This window comes from Sus scrofa, chromosome X (assembly GCF_000003025.6).
Source record: "Sus scrofa isolate TJ Tabasco breed Duroc chromosome X, Sscrofa11.1, whole genome shotgun sequence".
Classification (NCBI taxonomy): Eukaryota; Metazoa; Chordata; class Mammalia; order Artiodactyla; family Suidae; genus Sus; species Sus scrofa.
The window spans coordinates 121,572,460-121,596,531 of record NC_010461.5 but is presented as its reverse complement, the minus strand read 5'-3'; the positions used below and the strand labels follow the sequence as shown (position 1 = coordinate 121,596,531).

General features: G+C 56.6%; 1 protein-coding gene across 3 annotated transcripts; it reads left to right on the top strand.

Annotated features, from left to right (window-relative positions):
- Positions 7-23,735, top strand: IDS (iduronate 2-sulfatase). 3 transcript variants are annotated; one of them, XM_021080477.1, is made up of 9 exons: positions 7-274; positions 652-788; positions 1,388-1,565; positions 3,808-3,896; positions 6,172-6,372; positions 7,750-7,920; positions 11,895-12,021; positions 13,758-13,931; positions 22,943-23,735. In XM_021080477.1, the coding sequence occupies exons 1-9, from the start codon at positions 178-180 to the stop codon at positions 23,044-23,046; spliced, it is 1,278 nt and encodes a 425-aa protein (XP_020936136.1). In that variant the 5' UTR covers positions 7-177; the 3' UTR covers positions 23,047-23,735. The 3 variants fall into 3 exon arrangements, with proteins under 3 accessions (XP_020936136.1, XP_020936135.1, XP_020936137.1); XM_021080476.1 differs by lacking the exon at positions 22,943-23,735 and adding an exon at positions 17,060-21,397; XM_021080478.1 differs by lacking the exon at positions 22,943-23,735 and adding an exon at positions 16,524-17,016.

Genomic DNA, 24,072 nt, shown 5'->3' with positions numbered 1-24,072 from the left:
CGGATTTCGCGCAGGCGCACTCGCGCCCGGGCCAGCGCCCGGGCCTGTGCGCCGGGCGGCTGCGGCTGCCTTGCGCGGTCCGCTGGGGCTGCCCACCCGAGGCTGGCGGCGGGGGCGGCCCGGCCCGCCTGCCCAAGCTTGTCATCGTTGTCCCGGAGCGGCCGCGCTGGGGCAAGAATGCTGCCGCCCGGCCGGGGCTTGCTCTGGCTTGGCCTGGTCCTGGGCTCTGCCTGCGCCTCCCTCGGATCCGCGGCGCCGGGCAGCGTCGCCACAGGTGCCTCCTGCGCCCTCGCCCACGTTGCGGGGCTCCCTCCCTTTTTCCCTGCCCACGTCCTCCCTTACCCGCTTCGCTCCCTCCTTCCTACAGTTCCTTCTTCCATCTCTCCCTCCCCTACCTCCCTTCCACCCACTTCCCTCCCTCCCTCATTCTCCCTCTGCCGTCCTGGTTTGAGGCCATGGCCAGAGCCTAACCCTGCCACCCAGGACTGGGGCTTCCTCTGTGCACCTACCCCCACCTTCCCTGGCTTGGCTGGCTCAGTTGTCAAGGTGGCTGGGGCCAGCTATGGGCCTCTGGGTACCCCGGCGCCCACCACGGGTGGGGGTTGGGTGTCGCTGCAGGTGATCTCACTGAAGCCCCTGTCTCGAGTGCAGATGCTCTGAATGTCCTTCTAATCATCGTGGATGACCTGCGCCCCTCCCTGGGCTGTTACGGGGACAAGCTGGTAAGGTCTCCAAACATCGACCAGCTGGCATCCCACAGCCTTCTCTTCCAGAATGCCTTTGCCCAGGTATGTGTGCGCACCTCGAGGTGTGGGTGTGCTGCCTCCTGCACCGAGGGTTGGGGGATGGCACCCACTGTGCCGGGCATCTCTTTATTAGAAGGGAGCATGGTCTGGGAAATGGTGGTTGAGAAGAACCTGGTTATTCACTGGCAAGGAAGCTTATGCCTTCACGGTGCTTCTCCTTGGGTAGAGGGTGGCATGCCATAGCCCGGTCCTGCCCAGCTTTCCTCCCCAAATGGGGGATTGCTGGGTGCTAAGGAGGGAGTGTTGCCATGGTGGCACTCCTCCCTGTGTCCCTTCCTGTGGCCACCCCCAGGATCCTTGCCTGCTCTGGGTACCCAGGAGATGCCATCAAGCAGAAGGGCACAGTCATCGGCTGGAGTGAGGGGCTGAGGGCGCCCCCCGCCCCCAGCCCCCAGCCTGGGGAGACTTCTTTCTTTTTGGCATCTGGGTGAGGCCCAAACCCTGCTGGATGGCTTGGAGAGCTGCCTGATGCAGCCACCCCAGCTCTTCACTGAGGACCTGGAGGTTGCCTGGTTACCTTTCAGCTCACAGACTCTTGTTTTCCTCTGAGGACGTTTCCTTCTGCTTCTGCTTCCTACTAGCAAGCGGTGTGCGCGCCGAGCCGCGTGTCCTTTCTCACCGGGAGGAGACCGGACACGACCCGCCTGTATGACTTCAACTCCTACTGGAGGGCGCACGCCGGGAACTTCTCCACCATCCCGCAGTACTTCAAGCAGAACGGCTACGTGACCGTGTCCGTTGGAAAAGTCTTTCACCCTGGTACTACTTGCCCAGCAGAGTCTGGGCTCTGTCCTGTTTTGTGCCTGAGTCCTGGGGTCCCCTCCTGGGGTCGGGGCTGTCTTTGCAGGGGCCTCTTGGGGAGAGTCACTGCCACCTTGGTACAGAATACTCCTCAGCTTGGCGGTGTGTTCTCACCCAAAGTGAGAAATGGCAGAAGGGCTTTTCTTCCTTCGGAATCCAGGTTCCTTTAGCTCCTCGGCTGGAAGGAAGGCCACTGGTGGGGGCACGGGCGTGGTGGCCTTGGCTGCGAGTCCAGCTCTGCGCCTGACCCTCTGTATCCAGGCTCCCTGGCAGTAAGGCGAGACCAGGGCAGCTATGCTGACTCGCCCAGCGAAGAGGCTGCAGTTTGGTGGCGGTCGCCTGCCTACTGTCTGAATTAGATCAGAAGGAGGAGGGTAAGCTGGGACCCAGGGTCCCTAGAAGTGCCAGGGGCCACCAGCCCTGACTTTCAGCACTGGTCAGCTGGCTCTCTTTAATGCCACAATGAGAATGCTGAAGCACAAACTTTAAACCTTTTTTTTTTTAACTTGAAGTAGTGCATGATTATTTGATGAAAAGTTTGGGGGGGAAGGAAAGTATAAATTGAAGAATATAAATTACATGTACGTGCACCACACAGAGGAGGGGGGCGTTTTGATGTCCCCATGTTCTGGGCATATTTTTTTCTGCTTCGAGCTTTTCCCGTATATACAGCTTTATGTCGTGAGTGTTTTAAACAGACATTTTCCCACATAGTTACTCTTCGTGCAACATCGTTTTTAATGGCAGCACAGTCGTCTAGCAGAGGTACTGGGGTTTAGTTCCCCCGGTTTTCAGGCCTCCCTGTCTGGCAGAGCGGGGCGATGAGCTGCTCCGGAGGCAAACTGAACCGCTCTGGGCAGTGGTGCCGGGAATTCGGGCCCCTGGGTTCCAGTCCCGGCTCTGCCACTTCTTGGCTGTGCGCTTGACCTTGACTTCCTTCCCAGGGCAGCCTCCCAGGGGTGCATGGAAGTGTGTAGAAAGCCCGAGCGCTGCGCCCACTAGCGCTTATCATGAGGGGCTACCAGGTGGGGCCCAGTTTTGAAGGCGAATCTGTCCGGAATCTTGTTGTGCAGCGAAAGGCCCGCGGGAGTAGGACTTTCTGCCGTCGGTGGTGCTCGCATGTCGGCCCCCTGGCCTGAGCACAGCTGGAGGGAAGAGACGGCTTTGGGGAGGGAGCGATGCAGCCGAAGGGAGATCAGGCTTCAGGAAGGCAGGCAGCCCAGCGATGGCGCCCGGCCTCCTGCCTCCTGCCAGTTAGAATGTGTGGGTGGCTCTGGGGACTGTGGCTGAGCCAGAGCACAAACGCTTTGCCTGCAGCCCTCGGGGGGGCACATTTTCCAGCTGGGTCTTTGTTCTCAGCACTTGGTTCTGTCAGGGAAGGGCCTATTTGAGGAGGCCACCCGCCACCACTGATTGAGTGCCAGGCATGTGCCAGACACTGTGGTGGCTGATGCCCTGATCTTTTCCTCAACGGCCAGCAAGGTGGGTTGTCACTGTTGTCACTTGGTCAAGTCATTTGCCTGGGGTTGCATGGGAACCAAGGATTGGCTCCCCCCCTCCCATGGGCCTCTGTGCTGGCGATGCTGGTTCCTGGTTCTGCCCACACCTCCCTCCAGGTCCCTCACAAGCCTCGCTGCCTCCTGGAAGCCCTCGCTGCCAACCCCCACCGGACCCACGTCCCCCTGCCTGGGGTCTCCCCTGCCTAGACAGCGCCTCTTCTCCAGACAGCTGGCAGGCGGGCCTCGTGTCCTGCGGTGCTGTCTTGGCTTCCCAGGCAGCCCGTCCGCTGCCCAGCTCAGGGGAGGGTTTCTGCGTCACGAGCGAGCACGGAGCCTGGAGTCCCAGGGCAGGGGATTGAGTCTCAGCCCACTCGTCTGGCACCTGCTTGGCATCTGGCAGGGCGCTGATCCCCCCTTTGCCTGGCAGCCCCCCTCCGAGGCTGGGGGAGCGGTGCACAGTGTTCTGTGGGGCTCTCAGCCCGTCGGGTTCCTTCCTCAGGGCCTGGCACTTGGTACTCAGAAAGCAGCCCACAGAGCTGGCTTTCGTGGGGCCCGTGGGCTCTGGGTTTTATAGGTAAGGAGACCGAGGCCAAAAGAGAGCGGGAGGCTCTTCCCCACTGTCTCTGAAGCGTTCGCTTTGGGTGGGGAGGGCGTGGAAAACTCCGCACGCTTTTATTTCACGACTTTCTTTTTCCCCCAAGGAATATCTTCCAATCATAGTGATGATTCTCCGTACAGCTGGTCTCTTCCGCCTTATCACCCCTCCTCTGAAAAGTATGAAAACACCAAGGTAAGGCTGCGAAAGGGGTCCCGGCTGGGGAGGCAGCTCTTGCCTGTCTCGCAGATGAGCGGGGCTGGTGTGGGGGGGGCGCGTCCCTCGAGCTGCCTGTGCGGTGAGGTGTGTTGGTTGGTCTGTGATCACGACTTGACAGAAGCGAGGGTTGGGGTCTTTAGCATCCGATCCGGTGGAGAGGGAGCTTCGTTTTAGAAGCTGGTGGGGCTGTCTTGTTCTAGAAGCTGGTGCTCTAGTGCGTAAGACTCGCTGAATGCCCTCTGGCACTCACGCTGGCTAAGGCTCGGTGCTGAGGGTTAAAGGAAGAGAGACCTGCGCTCAGGGGCCTCGGCCCAGACTGGGAGAAGGGCTTTGCATTCGGCTGCCTGGCTGGCCGCCTGGCTGGCTGGCTCAGGCCTAATGGGGGTGTGCGGGTGCTGAGACCTTTGATAGGGGTTTTAAAATTCTGGAGCCTCGTGGGGCAAAAGGACGCTATAAGGAAATGTAACCTGGGTTCCCCTGGGTCTTTGTGAGGTAGAAATTATGCATCTGGAAACTCCACGCACTGTCACCTTAAACAGTTAACTGGGACCCTGTCATTTAGAAGCTTTCGTCTGTCTTTGACGTTGAAAACAGACTTTTCGTCTTTTCGTTAACATTTCTGAGCGATAACCCATCTACCGTAAACCAAGAAAAATGAAAGCACACACCTTGGTGATTGTAGTGCCCTCACAGGTTCGTGCAGCTGTTACCAGTTCACCTTCATGCCGTTGTCGCCGCCGCAGGAAGTAGCCTGTACCCGTGATTGTTCCCTCCCCATTTGTGCTCAACCCCCAGCCTGTGGCAACAGCTGATCTGTTTTCTTTCTTGGTGGATTTGCCCGTTCTGGACATTTTGTACCAGTGAAATCCTGCAACTGGTGACCTTTAGTGTCTGGCTTCTTCCACTGTGTCATGTGTTTGAGGTTCACCCATGTTGTCGCTTGTGCCAGAACTTCATTCTTTCTGTAGCAAAGAGCACTCCGTTTTAGGGGAGCTGTACATTTTATTTGTCTGTTCAGCAGCCGCTGGACCTTTGCGTTGTTTGCCCTGTTTGGCTGCGGTGAATATTGCTGCTCTGAACAGCCCCGTCTGGGTTCTCGCGTGGAGTTAAGTTCTCAGTTTTCCGGGGTGGAATTGCTGGGGGAAGTGTTCGGGTGGACTCGGGTTTTCATTTTTCTTGGTCTGCGCCTAGGAGCAGAATCGCCAGCTGGTCCAGGAACGCTGTGTTTAGCTGTTTAAGGAACTGCCAGGGTGTTTGCCAAAGCAGGTGCTGCGTTCTATGATTCCACTAGCATTTGTCAGCGAACTGACGATTCTAGTTTGTCCACGTCCTCACCAACCCTTGGTATCTTCCACTTTAAAATTTTTTAATTAGAGCCATCCCAGTGGGCGTGAAGTGCCATCTCACTGGTTTGTATTTGCAGTGTTTTCATCTGCGTTTCCCTCGTGGCTGATGATGCTTATGGGCCGTTTGTATATCTTCTTTGGAGAAATGGCTGTTCAGGTCCTCTGTCTGCTTTTGTAATTGACTTGGACAGGCATGTTTATTTTCAGATCATCAGTTTGCTTGGCTTTCCTTTAATTAATCAATTATGACGTGAAGACAGAGGAGGAGCAGTAGGAAACTAAGTGCCGGTGGATTTTTGGCCTCTGCCTGGAAAAGAAGAAATCCTTCTAAGTTTTATTTTTATTTCCTGTGTGCCTGTCTAGTCTGAGTGACTAATACTGTTTTTTTTTTTTTTTTTTAAAAGGGCCACTCCTGCGGCATATGGAGATTCCCAGGCTAGGGGTTGAATCAGGGCTGCGGCTGCTGGCCTACACCACAGCCACAGCAACACGGGATACGAGCTGCGTCTGTGACCTACACCCCAGCTCACAGCAGTGCTGGGTCCTTAACCCACTGAGTGAGGCCAGGGATCGAACCTGCGTCCATATGGATACTAGTCAGGTTTGTTCCCACTGAGCCACAGTGGGAACTCCTGGATGCCTAATACTTCACGGGCTGGATATGTAAAGGTTAAATCCATTGTGTGGAACTTTCACGACTTCTCTTTCTTATATTTAAAAAGCTGACTCGCGCAGTTCCGTGGTGGCTCAGCGGGTTAAGAGTCCGGCCTTGTCAGCGCTGTGGCTTGGGGTCACTGCTGTGGTGTGGGTTCCATCCCTGGCCCAGGAACCTCCACATGCTGTGGGCGCAGCCATAAAACAAATACGTAAATAAAAAGCTGACTTGAGATGTTTTGTTTTGAAAGACCTGCAAGGGACCAGATGGAGAACTCCATGCCAACCTGCTGTGTCCTGTGGATGTGGCGGAGGTGCCCGAGGGCACCTTGCCTGACAAGCAGAGCACCGAGCGAGCCATACAGTTGTTGGAAAAGCTGAGGACGTCGGCCGTTCCTTTCTTCCTGGCTGTGGGCTATCACAAGCCTCACATCCCCTTCAGATACCCCCAGGTAAAGAGCTGGCTGGCCCCACACAACAGTGACAGCTGTGTCCCTCGTCGAAGGAGGGCGACAGGGATGCCTGCTGGCGTTAGTGTGCTCGGTGATGTGGAGACGGTTTCAGAGGCCAGGGCTGAGACGTAGACCTCGGACGCGTGAGAACCTTGCGGGAAGCGCCTGGTTTTCCGCCTCCTCCGCTGGAGAGTTTTTCCCGTACAACTCGGAGCACATGTTGGGTTGGCCGCTGAGATCAGCTTACAGAAGGGAGGCAGTAAGCCCTGGCCCTTGCGACACAATTCCAGGGACCGTGAAGCCATCTGCAGTAACTGCCTTTCGCCCTAAGTCCTTAAACACAGGGCGCGACATTGCTTGTTGGGGCCTCGAATTCTGTGCTTGCACGTGTATCTTTAGAGTATGTAGCCCCTTCTGTTTTAGAATATTTTTCAGGTTTTGCCTGTCGTGTTTTCCCCGGGCCGGAGCAGCCCATTCTTCTGACTTGGCAGAGCACAGCCCTCGCTCGGGACAAGGCCGGAGGCCGGAGGCATATGCCCTTTGATGCTGCAGGTGTCTGCCTTTGACTGGCCCAGGAGATCTGGCGTTCCTGGCAGGAGCTGTCAGCCCCCTGGATGGAGAGGGACTCACTTCTGGCTCTTGGGCAGAAAGAGTTAACCTAGCAGACCTGGCCGTGATCCTTTGAAAGGCCCGCTTGTGCCCTTGGCTGGCCTCTGGGAACTGGGATCCCAGGAGTCTTGGCACCGTTTCCAGGGAGTTCTGCTCTGTGCAGGCGGAGGGTGCCTGGCGACCAGCCCCGGTAGAAAGCCCAGGTGCTGAGGCTTTAACAAGCCTCGGTTTCCCTGGCAGCAGCATCGCACACAGGTGGGCGCACCGCTCGGCGCAGGGGGCGTTAAGCACATCCCGTGTGACTTTGCCAGGAGAGGACTCTGGCAGCGCGTGCCTGGTCCCCCCGACTGCCCTGTGCATTGCGATCGGTAGCCTTCACTGCAATCCCCGTAGCCGCGAGTGTGGCTGAGCCCTGGGTCTTGCGAGCCCTCCTGGTGATTTGCTGCGCGTGGCGGAGATTTGGGGATGGGCAGCACCTCTCCACACCTTTGCCAGTGGGAGGGGAGGTGGGGGTGGGCACGGGAGGGCATCGATCTCCGTGGGAGAGAGCAGGCGCTGCTCGCTTTGTAGAAACAGCCAGATGCCTTCATTCCCGTTGGCATCTCGGGAGAGTGACTTTGCGACGGGGAGGCACCCGGGGCGCGTTGGCGGCCTCTGTGTAAAGGGGTCACAGGTTTATAGAAGTGTTAGGGGGAACAGTACAGGTGCGACCTTGCGCCTTTGCCACAAGGATAACAGCCTGGTGGTTTCATGTGCTTTTCCCCCAAGGAGTTTCAGAAGTTGTATCCCTTGGAGAACGTGACCCTGGCTCCTGACCCCCAGGTCCCTGCCGGCCTCCCTCCCGTGGCCTACAACCCCTGGATGGACATCAGGCAGCGGGAGGACGTCCAAGCCCTAAACCTCAGTGTGCCCTATGGCCCAATTCCCACGGACTTTCAGGTACCGAGGATGAAGGGGGGCATGACGTCATCGGCTTTCCTCCGGGGACCCTGCCCCGCCCCTCACGTCTCTGCGCGGGGCGCCCTGTGGGCGTGCTGGGCGGGTGGAGTCTCCCCTTCAGCGTCTCCACTCCCAGAGGAGGGGGCGTCTGGAGATGAGGGCAAGAGACCTGCGCCTCCTCGCCAGCCCTGAACCCGGGTCCCTCAGGTCTGGGGTGGCTGGCGGCTCCCTGCCACCCAGATCTCTCCGTCTGCCAGTTCTTGCGGGTACCCCCATGGGAAAGCTGCCACCACCACCGCCACCCACTACTCTCGTGAGGTGGCTTGGTGAGCGGGGCCTTGGCGCAGAGGCAGCTGGGGCACCAGTGTGGCCAGTGCCGTCCAGCTGCAGTGTCTGGGTGGCCACGATGTGGGGGTGGAGCAGCCACGGAGTTGCTGTCCTCATGCTGATTCCTCAGCCACCCTCTCCCTGGAGTGCAGAGCACATGCTGAGCAACAGTCATTCCAGAATGTTCCACACGCCTTTTCAGGGTGTGTTTCCTGGGCCACCTCGTCAGCAGCCCCACAGGGCTTTTAGAAGCAGAGCCCTGGCCCCACGCGGACTCGGAGCTGTGATGCCAGACCCCCGGGCTTTGTTGTCTTGGTTCCAAACAATCTGGTTCGGGTTCTTCTTGTGCCCCCGCCATCCCCCACCTGCCGCGTGGCCACGGACCGACCAGTCGTTGTAATGCTCTGAGCTTCAGTGTCGTTAGTTGCAAAATGGAAATGAGCCAGAGGAAGGTTTTCCGTGGTGACACCTGCTCTGGAGGTTGTCACTGCCTAGGATGGCGATCCCCTCAGTCACTTCAGAGTGTGGCCTGGAGGACCTCGCTGCCCTGCTCATGCGCTGATCCCTGCCCCACGTTCGCTTGCCACCCGGCCCTGCGTGTCGGCCTCCCACAGCTCTGGGGGTCCTGCCCCAGCCCCACCTCAGTCCACCGTTGAGCGCCTCGGTTCTGTGCCCCCTCAGTCCCCAGCCCTCCAGGTCAGGGGCCACGCGGGGCTGCTCAGCACCCCGACCACAGGCAGCGCCCTTCCTCCAGGCCCTCGTGCCCCCCCCCACCGGCCCTGACTGCAGAGCCCCCATGGCAGGTCACCTATGCTTCCCGCCAGCCCATCAGCACACATGTCCGTTTGTCGTCCTGACCACGACACCCCCTCCACTCAAGCTCGCATCCTGGGGTCGGGGCAGGGAGTCCCTGCGGCCGTGAGGCAGAGACGTGTCCACGCACCCAGCCTCCAGCCCCACAGTCTCGTGCCGTGTGGGCCCCTGCCCGGTGCCCTCTCGGCCCCGCCTCTCAGCGGGTGACAGCACTTCCTGTGCCCCTCGGCGCTTGGCAGCGGTGTGTCTCTAGGCCTGTTACTCCGCCTCTCTGAGCCTCGCGTGCTCCTGCGTGAGGTGGAGATGGCAGCGCTCCCCTGGGCTGGTTTGGGGGACCGGGTAGCGCCCAGCGGGTACTTGGTGAACGGGCGCTCCGAAGAAGCTCCTCGCCTGTAGCCAGACTGCGCCGCTCCAGCCTCTGCATCTGCTCGTCTTCTGCCTGTTTCCCCGTCCCTCCTTCTCCTTTGCTCGCCATCAAGGCGGAGAGAGTGCTGGGTGGCCTCTCTGTCCTTCCTTCCCCGCCCACCTCTGCGCGGCCTTCGGCCTCCCCACGCGCTAAGAGCTCTCGCCCCGCGTCAGCACTGACTTTGTTGGCGAGTAAAATCCATCCTCGTGGGGCCTGGCCTTCCCCGAAGCCCTGCTCTCTCACCATTGACCAGGGCCACCCCTTCTGGAACTGTTCGCCCCCTGGGCTTCCTTGCCGCCCCTTCTGGGCCCTCGTGGTCCCCACAGCAGGCCCCTCCTTCTGTGTCGGCCACTTAGGAGGGGCTGCATTCTTCCTGCCCCGCATCTGCCAATGACCCCCAGCCTCGCTCCTGATCGCCAGGCGTGAACGTCCGCTGGTTTCGAGAGACCCCACGTGGGCCGCCCCCACCCCTGCTCGTCCTCTTCTCCCTCCTCCTCCTCTCGTGACCCCTGGGTGCTGGCAGCTGAATGAGAAACCCAGTCACCCTGGGCGCCCTGGGCTCCTTTCCCCGCCTGCTCCCGCCGCTCCCGCTCTACCCCCCAACCTCTCTCAAGCCCGCACATCCTCTTGCTCCTTGGGCATGGCTTCCTGGTCCGCCACCGGGGTTTGGGGTAGACGTATCCCTTCAGCAAGTGCCTGTGGACCCCCCCCCCCCCCCCCCCCGTGTACCAGTGCTGCTCTGGTGCTGGCTCCTGTGATCTGCGCTGGGCTCTCGCCCCAGGACCCTTACTCACCTGTCACCAAGATCACGTCGCTCCCCACCCCCTGCCCCCCCGCCGGTGACCTCGGTGCCTTCCTTGCTGTCCAGCCCGGGACCTCTGCTCCTTGGAAGGCCCCTCCAGGCCTGTGTCGTCTGGCCCTGACCTGCCTTTTTGGCCTTGTCTCCACCCTGGCCCAGGGAGACTGAGGGCGCATTCTCCTGGGTCGTCCCAGGGCCTCATGAAGATCATGCCTTTTCTGGTCTCCGAGCTTGTCCTCCCTCCGTGGTCGGGTGGCTCACTGGGGCGAGGGCCACGTCTCTGCTTCTCGTCCTGTCCCCAAGGGCAGCATAGGAAGGGGGTGGATCCTTGAATAGGACACAGCCATCCTGACAGGTGTCTGGTTCTGGGAGGACCAAAGGTCCCCACGTCACAGACCAAAGACTTTCCTAGGAAGTAGAGGGAGGCTGGGGTTCAGCATCATCCTTCTAGAAGGTTGGATATCTGTCGTCTCCCTGGCTGGGGAGCGCGGGCGAGCCCTGTGACTGTTCCCACTGCAGGTCCAGCTGCCAGGATCAGCTGGGCGCACAGTGGAAGCCGGGGCTGCTCTGATCTGTCAGTGGCTCCCCGGCTTCTCCCCCAGGATCAGGGTAGGAGACCCATCTATTCTTTAATATTTGTGACCAAGGCTGGGGGACAGTCACCCAGAAGAGGCTGTGGCTCCTTCATGGGGTCTGTCTGCTCCAGAAGCCGCACTGGGGTTTGGGGCCCGCAGAGGGTGTCTGGCCTGCCGGGGGTTTGTTGGAAATGGGCCGCGCGTGCCAGCCACGGGCTGTGAGGGCAGCGTCCACGCCTCGTGCTGGGTTAGAAAGGGGTCAGGGGAGAGGCCCACTCAGGGCTGACGTTAGGACTTGAGTTGTGTCCCTCCGTTGAAGTCCTGACCCCAGGACCTCAGACTGTGACCTTATTTGGAAATCAGCTCACTGCAGGTGTAATTAGTTGATACAGGTGAGGCTGGAGGAGGTGGGCCCCTCAGCCAGTGTGCCTGGGGTCCTTGGGAGAGAGGCAGACACAGGAAGGGCTCCACGTGAGGGTGGAGGCAGGTTGGAGGCTGTAGCTCAAGCCAAGGAGCGCCAGGGGTTGTCCACGGCCGGAAGCCAAGGCTTCGTCCTCCCCCGGGGCCTTCAGAGGGAGCAGGGCCCTGCTGGCGCCTTTGGCCCTCTGTCTTCTGGCCTCCACGACTGGGAGCCAATACATTTCTGTTGTTTCAAGCCACCGGCAGTGTCAGACTTTGTCAGAGCAGCCCGGGAAAGGAGCCAGCTCTGAGCAGAGTTTGGGAAGCTAGGCCTGCATTTCTGTGGATGTGGCCATCTCCTGGGCCCGGAATTATGTGAAGGACACAGAAAGGACGAGTACGTGGCACTTCCATCCGCCGTGATCTGTGCCCCGGAGTTAAAACTGATTGGCTTAGAAAGAATCTTCCTTTTGGATGGGCTGTGGCTGTGCTGGTTGGGGAGGGTGGGTGGGTGCAGACGGGGGGAAATGAGTGTTATGTTGGGTTGAGAGCTCGGGCTGGGGGCTCAGGCAACCGCCGCGTCTGTGTTCGCCACGGCGTACGCCGTGCCACTTTGAAGCCCAGTCACTCTCGTTGTCATTATTTTAACTTGCAGCGGAAGATCCGCCAGAGCTACTTTGCCTCTGTCTCGTATGTGGACACGCAGGTTGGCCGCCTTTTGAGCGCTCTGGACGGTCTCGAGCTGGCCCGCAGCACCATCGTGGCTCTTACCTCGGATCACGGTGAGCATCTGGAAACGTCCTGGGGAGCCCGTCAAAGCCCGGGAACTTTCCTGTGAGAGCTTTCCTAGGTCGCCTTAAATCGCTGTGTGTTCCCTTTGGTGAATCAGCAGTGCCCTGAGTCTGGCATCTTGGATGCTTTAAAGCCCACCTTGTTCGTCCTGGGCCTGTCTCCATGGAGGCAGGGCCTTGTTTGGGTCAAAGAAGCGTCTTGGGAGTTCCCGGGTGGCCTTGTAGTTAAGGATCTGGCATTGTCACTGCTATGGCTCAGGTCTCTGCTGTGGCCTGGGATCTTCCATATGCCATGGGTGTGGCCAGAGGAAAAAGGCATCTTAAATGCTTGGTGTCTTCGAAAGCTCCAGAACAATCCTGGCAGAGCCCAGCAAGCCCCTCAGACCTGGCTCAGCCCTTCCACCCCCAGCCCCACTGTTCACAACTCCGTACCTCTTCTAAGGCAGTTTGCCACTTTTCCCAAAAATGGAAGGAAACAGCTTTTAAAAAAAGGTCCTTTTAAGGTTTTGCCAGGGTGTGTTTGGGGCCTGTGAGCCATGGTCCCCATCTTCGGGCTCCGGAGTTATCCTCTCCCAGCCCCCAGAGTGGTTTGAAGCAAGTCTTAGGTGGTTCACTTTTCTGAACAGTCTCTCTAATAAATTTAGCCCTTTTGAGGTTTACCATTATCATACCTAGAAATAGGAAAACAATTCTTTAATACCATCAGATATGAAGTATGACAACACCAGACGATAGCACGTGCTCGGTGTAACGGCACAAAAGGGCTGCTGACTGATTAGCGTCCATCCGTCGGCCTTCGGTTGTGCATATGCACGTGGCCCTGTGTCGTGGGTGTCTGTGTGTGTGTCATACATAGTCGTGGGACATGGCAGGATCGATTGCACTTGGTTCCTGTTTTGTTCCTTTCTTTGTGTTTTCTGCCTAATGTCACAGACAGTTCTCCGTGTCATTCCCCAGAAGCCTGCCTTAGTCTTGTAAAGACCTGGGTGCTTGTGTTACACATGGAGGTGGCCTAGTTGCTTGGTGTCTTCCCCCTGATGTTCTGCCATCCACCTCTGAATCCTCAGCACCCAGTTTCCTCTGCTGGTGCTAACACAGTCCCCCCACCCCCCTGGGAGGGCACGGGGGCAGCTGCGGTTGATTCGAAATGGCCCTTCTCAAGGGCCCTCCTAGGACTGCCCAGATCTGAACCACAAAAGCCTTCTCGAGCCCAGAAGTGGCAGCTTTTTGTGGCCTTTTTTTTTTTTTTTTTTTTTTTTGGTCTTTGTGAAGGCTGCCCCCATGCGGCACATGGAGGTTTCGAGGCCATGGGTCGAATCAGAGCTGTAGCCACCAGCCGCCACCACAGCCACAGCCACGCCGGATCTGCGCCATGTCTGGGACCTGCAGCACAGCTCACAGCAACGCTGGACCCTTAACCCGCTGAGCGAGGCCGGGGATCGAACCTGCGTCCTCATGGATGCTAGTCAGATTCCTTTCCACTGAGCCACGACGGGAACTCCTAGACGATTTCTCAGGTTGGGGCTTTAATGTTTTTTTTCCTGTTAAAGTTTTCGTCATTGAGGATAGGCGTCTGATTTCACATGCAGCAGCCCTCAGGGGCAAGGTCCCTTTCTCTGGTGGTTCTAGTGGAGTTTCTTTCTTCGGGACGAGGAGCTCTCGCGTCCCCTGAGCGAGCCGCCAGGCGCTGGCTCAGTCTCTGTCGTTCTGTGCCTTGTGTGAACCAGGCTGGGCTCTAGGCGAACACGGCGAATGGGCCAAGTACAGCAATTTCGACGTCGCCACGCGCGTGCCGCTGCTGGTCTACGTCCCGGGGCGGACGGCCCCGCTTCCCGAGGCAGGCGGGCGGCTCTTCCCTTACATCGACCCCTTCGCTTCCGCCTCCGAGTCCATGGAGCCAGGTAGGGAACCTGCTGGAGTCCTGTCGCTCCTGGGCAGCGGCGCCTTCAGTTCATCCATAAACCGCCTTCTCCGCCCTCGGGCCCCGGGCCGGGAGGGGGGCAGGGCCAGGGCCCACGAGTATGGCCTTGTCCCCAGGGTGAGGGTGACGCTCACGTCCGGCAGCTCCTCCGTCTGGTGAAGCCCTGGGTCCGTCAGAGCTGGCGGGGGGCTCTGCTCCTGCCTCCCCAGCAGTGAGGGGCAGGTGCACTTGTACTGCCACGTCTCAGGCCCCCCCAAGCGGTTCTTCCCCAGGGAGTGGCCGGCCGCTGGTTGTCCCAGTCCTTGTCTTCCAAAAAGCTCCAGTTTGGAGTTCCCGTCGTGACGCAGTGGTTAACGAATCCGACTAGGAACCATGAGGTTGCGGGTTCGGTCCCTGGCCTTGCTCAGTGGGTTGACGATCCGGCGTTGCCGTGAGCTGTGGTGCAGGTCACAGACACGGCTCGGATCCCGTGTTGCTGTGGCTCTGGTGTAGGCTGGTGGCTACGGCTCCGATTCGACCCCTAGCCTGGGAATCTCCATATGCCGCGGGAGTGGCCCAAGAAATAGCAAAAAGACCAAAAAAAAAAAAAACCAAAAAACCAAAAAAACCCCGAAAAGCTCCAGTTTGAGAGCCGATGTTTCCAGAAACGCCACTTGGACGAGATCCCCCTCCCTGCCATGTGGGGTGACCCGCGTGGCTTCTCTGCGAGTTGTCCCCGCCCTCGATCTGCTCAGAGCAATGAGTCACGTCCTTCGGGTGCCATTAGCTCGGTGGGCGGGCTGTTCCCTGAGCCCCACCGAACCAGGCTGCCCTCTCTCCGGGCTTCTGCATTCACCCATCTTTTCCGTCTAAATCCTGTACTTCATACTGATTCTCGTGTAACCGTCTCTGGGTTCTGGGGCCATCAATCTGGCCTCTCTGGATCTTTCCGAGTTCGCTTTACACTGCCCGTTTCACCTTCTGCACGTTTGCTCTCTGTGCGCTGCGTGCCCGACCTGCGTCGCTGGGAGGAGGCTCCCGCAGACGCAAGGTGCCATCATCTCCCTCTGTTTACTGGGAGGAATCTCCTGACAGGTTGAGGATTTTGGTGGTTTTTTTTGAGAATCTTTTTTGAAACTTTCGTTGGCAGGTGTTCAGCAGGTTATAAGCTGGTGTAACTGCACTGTCATCTAGTTTATTTCTAAATTTTCTCTCTAGCCCGTGTTTCTTCCCTGGTCTTTGGACTTGGATGTCCAAGAGCCTGTCCCACTGGGCTGGTCTAGCCCCTTGAGCCTTTCCTGGGACACTTCTCAGGAAACGGTGGTGTCCCCAGGCCAAAAAACCGTGCAGTCGCTGGCCCCTGTCTGTCTCTCACAGTAGGCGACACGCGGTCTGCCAGCAAGCCTGTCGCGCTCCACTCAGAATCTGTCCACACCACCTCTGCCCACCTCCCCGCCACTGCCAAGGCCCACACTGCCACCACCTCTTGATCCCCAGACTTTGTCCTCAGCCATCCTGACTTGAGCAGCCGCAGTGATCCCGTTAAAACCCAAGTCAGGTGGCATCACAGCCCTGCCCTGGAGCCCCTACACGCCTGTCTCAACTCTGAGTGAAAAGCCCTTACAGCGGCAACAGGCCTGCTGTGACCTGGGCCCCGTGTCCCCGTGGCCTCATCCTTGGCCGGCCTCCAGGGCAGCTTTCTTGTGCAGCCGCCTTCATTCGGCGTTTGTCCGATCACTTCCTCGTGACCCGGTCCAGGGTCGGCATTTCGGACCCACGCACGGCGTGTGCGGTGGGGCGCCCTGCTTGTCACGCATCGGGCGGGCACTTGGTGGCCGCCGCCCTTCTCAACGATGCCGCATTTCATTACCTGGTTCCGGTGGTTGTGTCGGCCGGGTCTTGCCATCGTAACGATGCCATCTTTAAAAACGTCCTTCACGTATTTCCCTTCTGAGACAAATGTGTCCGAAATCAAATCGGGCAGCATAAAGCAAGCTCCTCAAGATCCAGAAAGGCCAGAATGATGGCCCAGGAGTCAGTATAAAGTGCAGCATTTCGACTTTAAAGGTGCAGCAGCCAAAACGAGATACTATTTTACACCCAGGAGAATGGCTGTCATCAACATAGACAGAAAACAAGAGCGCTGGCGAGGGTGTGGGGGGCCTGGACCCCTCAGAAGTGGCTGGGGCTCGGGGGATGGAAACTGGTACACGGGCACTCTCGGAAGGTCTCTGGTGGTTCCTTCCAAAGTTCGCCAGAGGGTGATCCTGCGACTCGCACTTCCACCCCCGGGTACGTGTCCCCCAGAACGGAAAACAGGCTCAGGGAAACCCTTGAGACAAATGTTCACGGCGTTATGAACGCCGGAAGGTGGCAGCCACCCGCATGTCCAGGGACAGACGAAGGGACGGGCGAGGCGTGGCGCAGACCCACGACGGGACGGAGCTCGCCTTGGGGCGGGGGGCTCTGGCGCCTGCTGCGGCGTGGGCCAGTGGGCGAACTTACTGTCCTAAGTCAGAGGGGCCAGGCACGAGGGGGCACTATGTGCTCCCACCTCTGCGAGGTGCTCAGAGTAGTGAATTCATGGATTTAGAGCGGGGGAGACAAGACAGGGAGCTGCCGTCTGATGGTCCGGTTCCAGTCATGCCCACGGGACAGAGAGCTCAAGGCGCTTCCTGCTCCTGACCCGGCCACTAGAAACCGGAGAGGCTGGTAAATCGTATGTCGTCTGTGTTTTATGACAATAAAAGGGAGACGGGTCAAATGCAGACATCCAGGGAGGGGCGGTCTGCACGGTGGTACCACGAGGCTCGGAAGAGCCTGTTCTCCACGGACTTTTCCCCGGAGGTCTGGGCCCCCACCAATGCGCCTTTTGCCTGATTCGCTTAGACACTGGTGGGTCCAAAGTGCAGATCGTGCTTAAAGGTGCCAACAGGCAGAGGGCACCTTCGTTCTGCGTCTGGCAGCATTTGTTTTTGGCTGCACCCCTGAAACTCCTGTGCCAAAGATAAATGCTGTAAAAGAACAAAGGACGGCGCGTGGAGCCTGGGCAGGCTCTTTACGCGAGCCGCCTGGCTGCGGCAGGTGTCCGGGATGTAACCCACTCCGCTGGGCTGCTTCCTCTTTCAGGCCGGCAAGCCGGGGACCTCGTGGAACTCCTCTCGCTCTTCCCCACGCTGGCGGGGCTCGCGGGCCTGCGCGTCCCTCCTCGCTGCCCCGTCCCCTCCTTTCACGTGGAGCTGTGCCGAGAGGGCCGGAACCTGCTGAAGTATTTTCAGTTCGGTGACCTGGAAGAGGAGCCCCACGCGCGTGGCAATCCCCGTGAGCTGGTGGCCTATAGCCAGTACCCCCGGCCTGCAGACGCTCCTCAGTGGAACTCAGACAAGCCGAGTTTAAAAGACATCAAGGTCATGGGCTATTCCATACGCACGGTGGATTATAGGTATACCGTGTGGGTTGGCTTCAGCCCCCGGGAATTTCTGGCTAACTTTTCAGACGTCCACGCAGGGGAGCTGTACTTTGTAGACTCTGACCCTTGGCAGGATCACAATGTGTATAATGCCTCCCAGGGGCGAGCCCTTCCCCCACCACTGATGCCAACCCCAGAGGGCACATAACGCGCTCCCCTGCTGCTGGCGAGAGCAGGAATGAGAGCCGGTTGCTGCGTGATGACCTGTAATATTGGAAGCAACCCGAGGGGTAGGCAGTCAAAGCAGGCATCAACAATTTGGCCCAAGAATATGTAACAGCTGAAACTTTTGATTTTATCTTTATAAATTGCACATTGGTCATTGAACTGGAGCTGAAACTTTTCCGCTTTTTTTTTTCTTTTTTTTGAACAGTCCTAGCTTTATTTACTGAATGAGTAAGGGTGGAGGGAGCGCACTGAAATGGTCATTCTTTTAGAGGTCAAGACCAAGGTTGGTCAATAACCAAACAGAACACTGTACTCACTCAAGAAACGCTTTAGTTATTTGTGGGATTTAGTGCATTTCCTTACATAGCAAATAAGATTGGACAGTAAGTTCCTGGTTCTTTTGTTTGTCATTTAATAATATATCTTATTTAACCCAATACATTCAAGATACTATGTCAACATGTAATCTAGGTTTCTTTCTAAAGTGTGCAGTTAAGTAATAAGGCTAGATGCCAAGCCTTAAAATCGATCTTCAATTTTTCTAAGACCACAGATTTCCAAACCCCAAAATAAAATACGCGTTCAGTGATTAATGTGGAATTTGTCCTTCAAATAGATAATGTTCAGTAAACTGGAAGCATGAGGTGTATGAGAAATGTGGTTAATTTTTCGTAAGAGACTTTCTGGCCCAAAGAATAAATTGTTAGCAAATAATATGACCCTTGAACCCAAAGGCCATCTATTAAAAGGCATCTTTATTCACAGTGGAGAACAGTTAAAGGCACAACTGTATCCATGAATCGAGTCATTCAGAACCATTGGTGTTCGCCTTCTCTAGGGATGGTTGATTGCAACACCCCTTCTCCAGGAGGCAGGAAATCGTCTACTTTTCCTTTTATTAAATTCTAAATTATTTTGAGAACTGAAAACTTTTCATGAGTATAATTTTAGGCGATTTCGAATCCTCCAGAACATAGTGCTGTATTCCCTAAATAAGAAAGCAACCAGAAGGGCAGGTGGTGGTCATAAGCTTATTAGCCCGTGTCATCTTAAAAGGAATGGAACAGTCACAGGTCGTATTTACAGCGTGTTAAAGTTGATTATCAGTAGTCACCAGAAGAGTCCAGCCCTTTCTTGATACACATCTAATGTAGTCCTGTATCCAAGTGAATAACTTCTAGCCGTTGTTTCTTTGCAAGTGCTGCGTCAGTGTTTAAAGGTAAATGTTTGTGAAACAAGATGAGAGCAAATTAAGTTACTGCACTGCATTAAATTGTGACCAAAAAGGCAAGATATTATATTGAAAGATTACTTCAGACCAGTACAATTTTAAATACAGATTATTTTTCACCAATTCGCGGACAGCGGAGGCTTCTGCGGTAACACCCCAAGCTTCGGTCGACCACGTGGCGTCATGTTATGGCAGAAGTTTCTTCTGGAGGAGGAAGGGGCCCGACTGGTCTCTTGGGATCCCGCAGCTCCTCTCTCTTCTGGAAGCCTCAGCTTTTGCAGATGGTTTCCCGCCGCCTTTTCTTCCTCCTCCGTCCTCCTCTCTCTCGCTCACGTCAGTGTCACTTGACGATGCAGATTCCTCAGGACCTGTTTTCCGTGGGCTTAGCTTTACCGCCGGCTCCACAGTTAAAAGGCTACGTCGTGACATAGACGACTCTTCTGCATCCGTTTGTTGCTCCTGGTTGGCTGTACCATGTACACATCATCGATTTTTCTCACTTGATTTCGTGAGGCAGAGTTTGAGCATCCAAACCCTCCAGATCCTGCCCTCGCTGAAGCTGTAGGCGGAACTGAGCCGTGCCCGGGGGCTGGGCGGCTGCCGCCTGGCAGTAACTCGCCCGCGTGACCGAAGCCGCAGCCGGGCTGGGGCCGCTTTGGGGTGTTTAGCGTGTAGATCTGTCTGTGCTGGAAGAGCTTCCACTCTCTCTGGCTCTTCGCTTTCCCTGCCCCCCTGTGCCGGCCTCTGCTTTTAGAAGCGCGGGCTGCCTCTCGCGTTCAGGGGTGTGCTCCCCTCAGCTCGGTCACTTTCTGCGGTTTTGACACCGAGCCCCGCTGGGAGCCTCTTTCGTGCATCTCCGGTGTTCCTCGGGACGGGAAGCTGCTTTGTGCTTTTCAGATGTCAGAGTCGACCAGGTTCCTCATCTCGATTCGGCTTAGAGAAGCCCCATCTTGGTTGCTTCGCTGAGCTTCCCTTGATCCCCGCGGGCTGGGCATGATGTAATTCTCCAGTCGCTCTCCATAGAAATCCCGATTTCACTGGCGTGAGAGGTTCTCTTTTGCCGTTTGGCTGGAACCCGAACTAGTCAGCCCGGAAATTTGGAATGGCCCTAATCCAGGGGCTCACCCACACGAGGGTGCATCAGAAGGCCGCCGCGGTTCTGATCCGCGAGGCATGGAAGGGCGCTGCCCTGGACCCCCTCTGCATCGGAGCCGGACCCGCCTGGCTGTTGGCAGGCTCCTTCCGGGGCCTGAGTCTCCGCTCCGCCTTGGCCCGCAAAGCCTCTTTGGGCGAGCAGGCGGGCGGTGAGTGAAGCAGGTTTGGTTGACGCTTGGCACAGGGAGTTCGCTCGGCCTCCCCCGCCCCAGTCTCATCGCCATCGCCCAGCCCTTTGCACCTGCTTCCCAAGTAGCCACCCTCCCCTCCTCTCTCCGCCCTCGGTCCTGAAGAATCCACGTGTCTTCCTGAAATCCCTCTTTGATCCTGCCCTTTGAGAACACCGTTAGTGCCTACTACTGGGTCTGCACAGACCTCCGCTGAGCAGTCAGAGTCTTCCCTGACTCCACAAAGCCCCTTTCCTCGGCTGACCAGTTCGCACGCTGGTCCCTGACTCTCCCGTGCCAGCCCGTGCCTCCCCGTCCACAGTAGGGTCTCCCGCCCCCTCTTCCCCGTCCAGCCAATCATGCTCATCCTCCAGGCCGCTCTCACGCCCCCGCTTGCAAGAGGCCAGGGCTTTGGACTCTCTAGACCGTGTCATGGGTGAAATGCTCGTCGCCAAAGAATCCTGTGGTCACCGTACTTTAAAGAGTGGCGTTTTTTCCCCTGATTATAAAGTTGTGTTAATGTTAGAAAAATTGGAAAAGACAAATGGAGTAAAAACTAAGAAAATGCATTAGTATTTTACACCAAGATGGTCACTTAATATCTTGTCTTTTTGGGGTGTAAATTTCTGACATCGTGATCATATGCAGTGTCACATCCCTGCTCTTTGACCAAGTATTATATGTGGTTCTTTCAGATCTTTGCAAAGGTACTTTGTACTGGTGGTAATATATTTCGTTGTGTAGTTGTATCATAATTTACTTAACCTTCTTTCAATTATTGGAAATGTAGTCAATTCCCACGTTCTCAGCGCCGTAGATCCTGTTGTGATGAGCAGCTCTGAATCACGTTTTTTTGCGCATGTCAAGAATTCCCTTAGGAGGCGCTCGCAGTGCCACATTGTAAAGCATCTCTCCCCGCTGTCCTTGCTGCCTTAGGGCAGTGAAACTAAAAATCAAGCAAACAGGCATACAAATAATACCCTAACAGCTGCCAAACAACCCCTGACCCCCATAATAATAGGTGCAAGTGGCATCTTGTTTCCGCTTTGAATTCTTTGCTTCTTAGTGACCTTGAGCATTGCTATTTCTGTCTGATTTTTGGGCACTCGTGTTTCCAGTTGTGTGGATTTACCTTTAAATTTTGATGATGGGTTTCACTTTTTTAAAGTAATCCAACAAATTGCTCTTTTCCGATGTGATTTTCCTCTGTCTTTTCCTCTTAAACATGGAGACCCTTCCCACTCTGGCGATTTAATAAATATGCATACTCCTTTGCTTTTCTTGTGGTTTGTTTTGATACTTATTCTCTCTCCTCCCCCCCCCCCCCCCGTTATCAGAGTAATACATGCTCCTCTTGTAAAATCTGGCAGAGGCAGGAGAAGGTGAGGATGGGCCACTCCTGGGCGCTGCTTTCTGCTCTCGTCCTGCCCGCACCCGCGTGCAACAGATATAGATGTGTTTCCATAGCTCAGATCTACCACGTAGAATCAATCCCATGTCCAGCTTCTTTGATCTAAAAGGATGTCGGCCTGCTTTTTCAGGTCATTGACAGTTCTGGGCTGGCAGTTGTAATGACTGCGCCACCCTTCCTGCATTAATTTTTTTTTTTGACACTGAAATTCTCAAAATTTTGTATGCCTTTAAAAAAAATTGTGAGAGTTCCCATTGTGACTCAGTGGGGTTAAGAATCCAACTAGTATCCATGAGGATGCAGTTTCAATCCCTGGCCTAGCGCAGTGAGTTAAGGATCCGGCGTCGCCGTGAGCTGTGGTGTAGGTCACAGCCGAGGCTCGGATCCCATGTTGCTGTGGCTGTGGTGTAGACCAGCGGCTGCAGCTCCGACCTGACCCCTAACCTGGGAACGTCCACATGCCGCAGGTGTGACTTGAAAAAGAAAAAGAATAGCAAAGTAAAAACTTGTGGTGAAATACACGTAAAATTGACCATCTTAGACATTGCGTGTGCGGCTCAGTGGCATTACATGCACATGGTCATGCTGCCGTCACCACAGCCATCCTCACAACTCTTGCGCCTGCCAAACCCAAACGCCGTCCCTGCTCCCCAGTGACCCCCCACTCCTCCCCTCCCCCGACCCCTCGTAGCCACCATTCTGCCTTCTGACTCTGAATTGGACTGTGAACCTCATATAAGGGGCGTCATACGCTTTTTGCATTTTGTGTCTGACTTTGTTCACTTGGGGATAATGTCCTCGAGGTTCACGTATGTCGTAGCAGGTGTCAGAATGTCCTCTTTTTAGGCTGAATGACGCTCCAGCATGTGCATGGACAGCACCCCAGTTACCATTCATTCCGGATGGACACTTGGGGTGTTTCTACCTTCTGGCTATTGCAAGTAATGCTGCTGTGAACATGGGTGTACAAATACCTGTTTGGGTGTCTGCTTTTAATTCCTTTGGGCAGATACCCAGCCCGAGCTCATCTCGAATCACTTAAAAATGTTGCCGTGCGTGCGGAGCATGAGCTCAGCCGGGCTCCAGAGGGCAGGATTTCTCTGAACCTTGGCTAGTGGCTGGCCCTTCCCCGCTCAGGCCAACCTCCTCCACGCCTGCCAGGCGCCCAAGCTGTCCGGCCTCACCGAGCCAGAATTTGGGAGTATACACTCCCAAAGGAGGCTTGGCCGCTTTTCCTTGCCCAAGTCCAACCTGCAGGCGTCAGCACCTCTGCAGAGTCTCAAGTTCTGGCCCTGGGCTCCAGCCTTGAGCTAGAACCTGGTCGTCCCCCTTGGCCTCTGCCCATTGTCTCTTTGGGCCTTGGGTGTAGCCTGTTGTGGTTGAACCTGCTGTCGGCCTCGCCCCTTCGCAGCCTCGTGTCCCCTTGGCTGTCCCAGGCAGTCTGTCTCTTCCGTGCATGAGACCCTGAAGCTGAGAGAACTGTCACTCATCGGGTCACCCACGGTGCTGTCCTGATGGGTCAGACCTTGACTGCTGCCGGGACCTGCCTCCCACCGGAACTTGCCGCTGGTGTTCCTTCCGTGTCTCCACCCGCTGGCGCAGATGCTGCCTTCCTGCGAAAACACCGACCTGCTGCTGTGGTGGGGAGCCCACCTTTGGGACAGAGTTTCCTGCTCAGGGTTGCTGGCAGCCAGTGGTGCTGGTGACCGGAGGATGGATTTTGGATGATGGTTTCAGGCCTCTGATGGGGGCAAGTCTGGGCTCGGGTCGACTCTGGACAAGGGGTCCGGGAGACCACCCCAAGGTGCCTGCAGGGGATGCCATGGCCCAGTCCGGGCCAGAGGAGCAGGCCTAGTGTGCTTGGCACCTGCCAGGAAGCAAGAGTTAGGATGCGAACAGAGAGAGGGGCAAAGGCCAGGAGTTATCCGCGTTGGCTTTTTCCTGGGACAGTCGGGGCCCATGATGTAAGTGGGTAGGATGGTTGGCAGTGGGAGTGAGGCCGACATTTACAAACCCCACTTCCTAATGTATCATTGTTTAGAGTGGGTTTTGGAATGAACCTTTGGCAGGTGATTTCTAGTCCAAATGCATTATTGACTTAACAGTTTTTATCAATTAATCTCTTAATTGAAAAAGTAGGCTTGTATGTGTGTTAAGTGCAGCATGAGTTAGTACAAATAAATCACATGCATTTGCCACGATCACTGTGCGTGTCATTCTCGCTGCTTGACGCTGCCTTAAGAAAAATGAAGCCCTTTGGTGGCTCTCAGGACAGGGTCGCCGCCGGGCAGAGCAGCACAGGTGCACCCTGGGGTGGGTGCAGGAGCTGAATTGAGGTCTTGATGGTGGGATCGAGCTGCACGGGAGTCCAGAAGCTCACCCTGTAGTCAGAGACGCCCTGGAAAGGAGGAGGAAGTGGGGTGGCCAGTCGGGTGGGCTGACTTGTCTTGAAGGAAATGAGTGAGTTCCCGAGGTCCCAACGGGAAAAGTCCCCACTCGCTACCTTGACTTACAGGGGCCTAGGTGGGCCTCGCCTTGTCT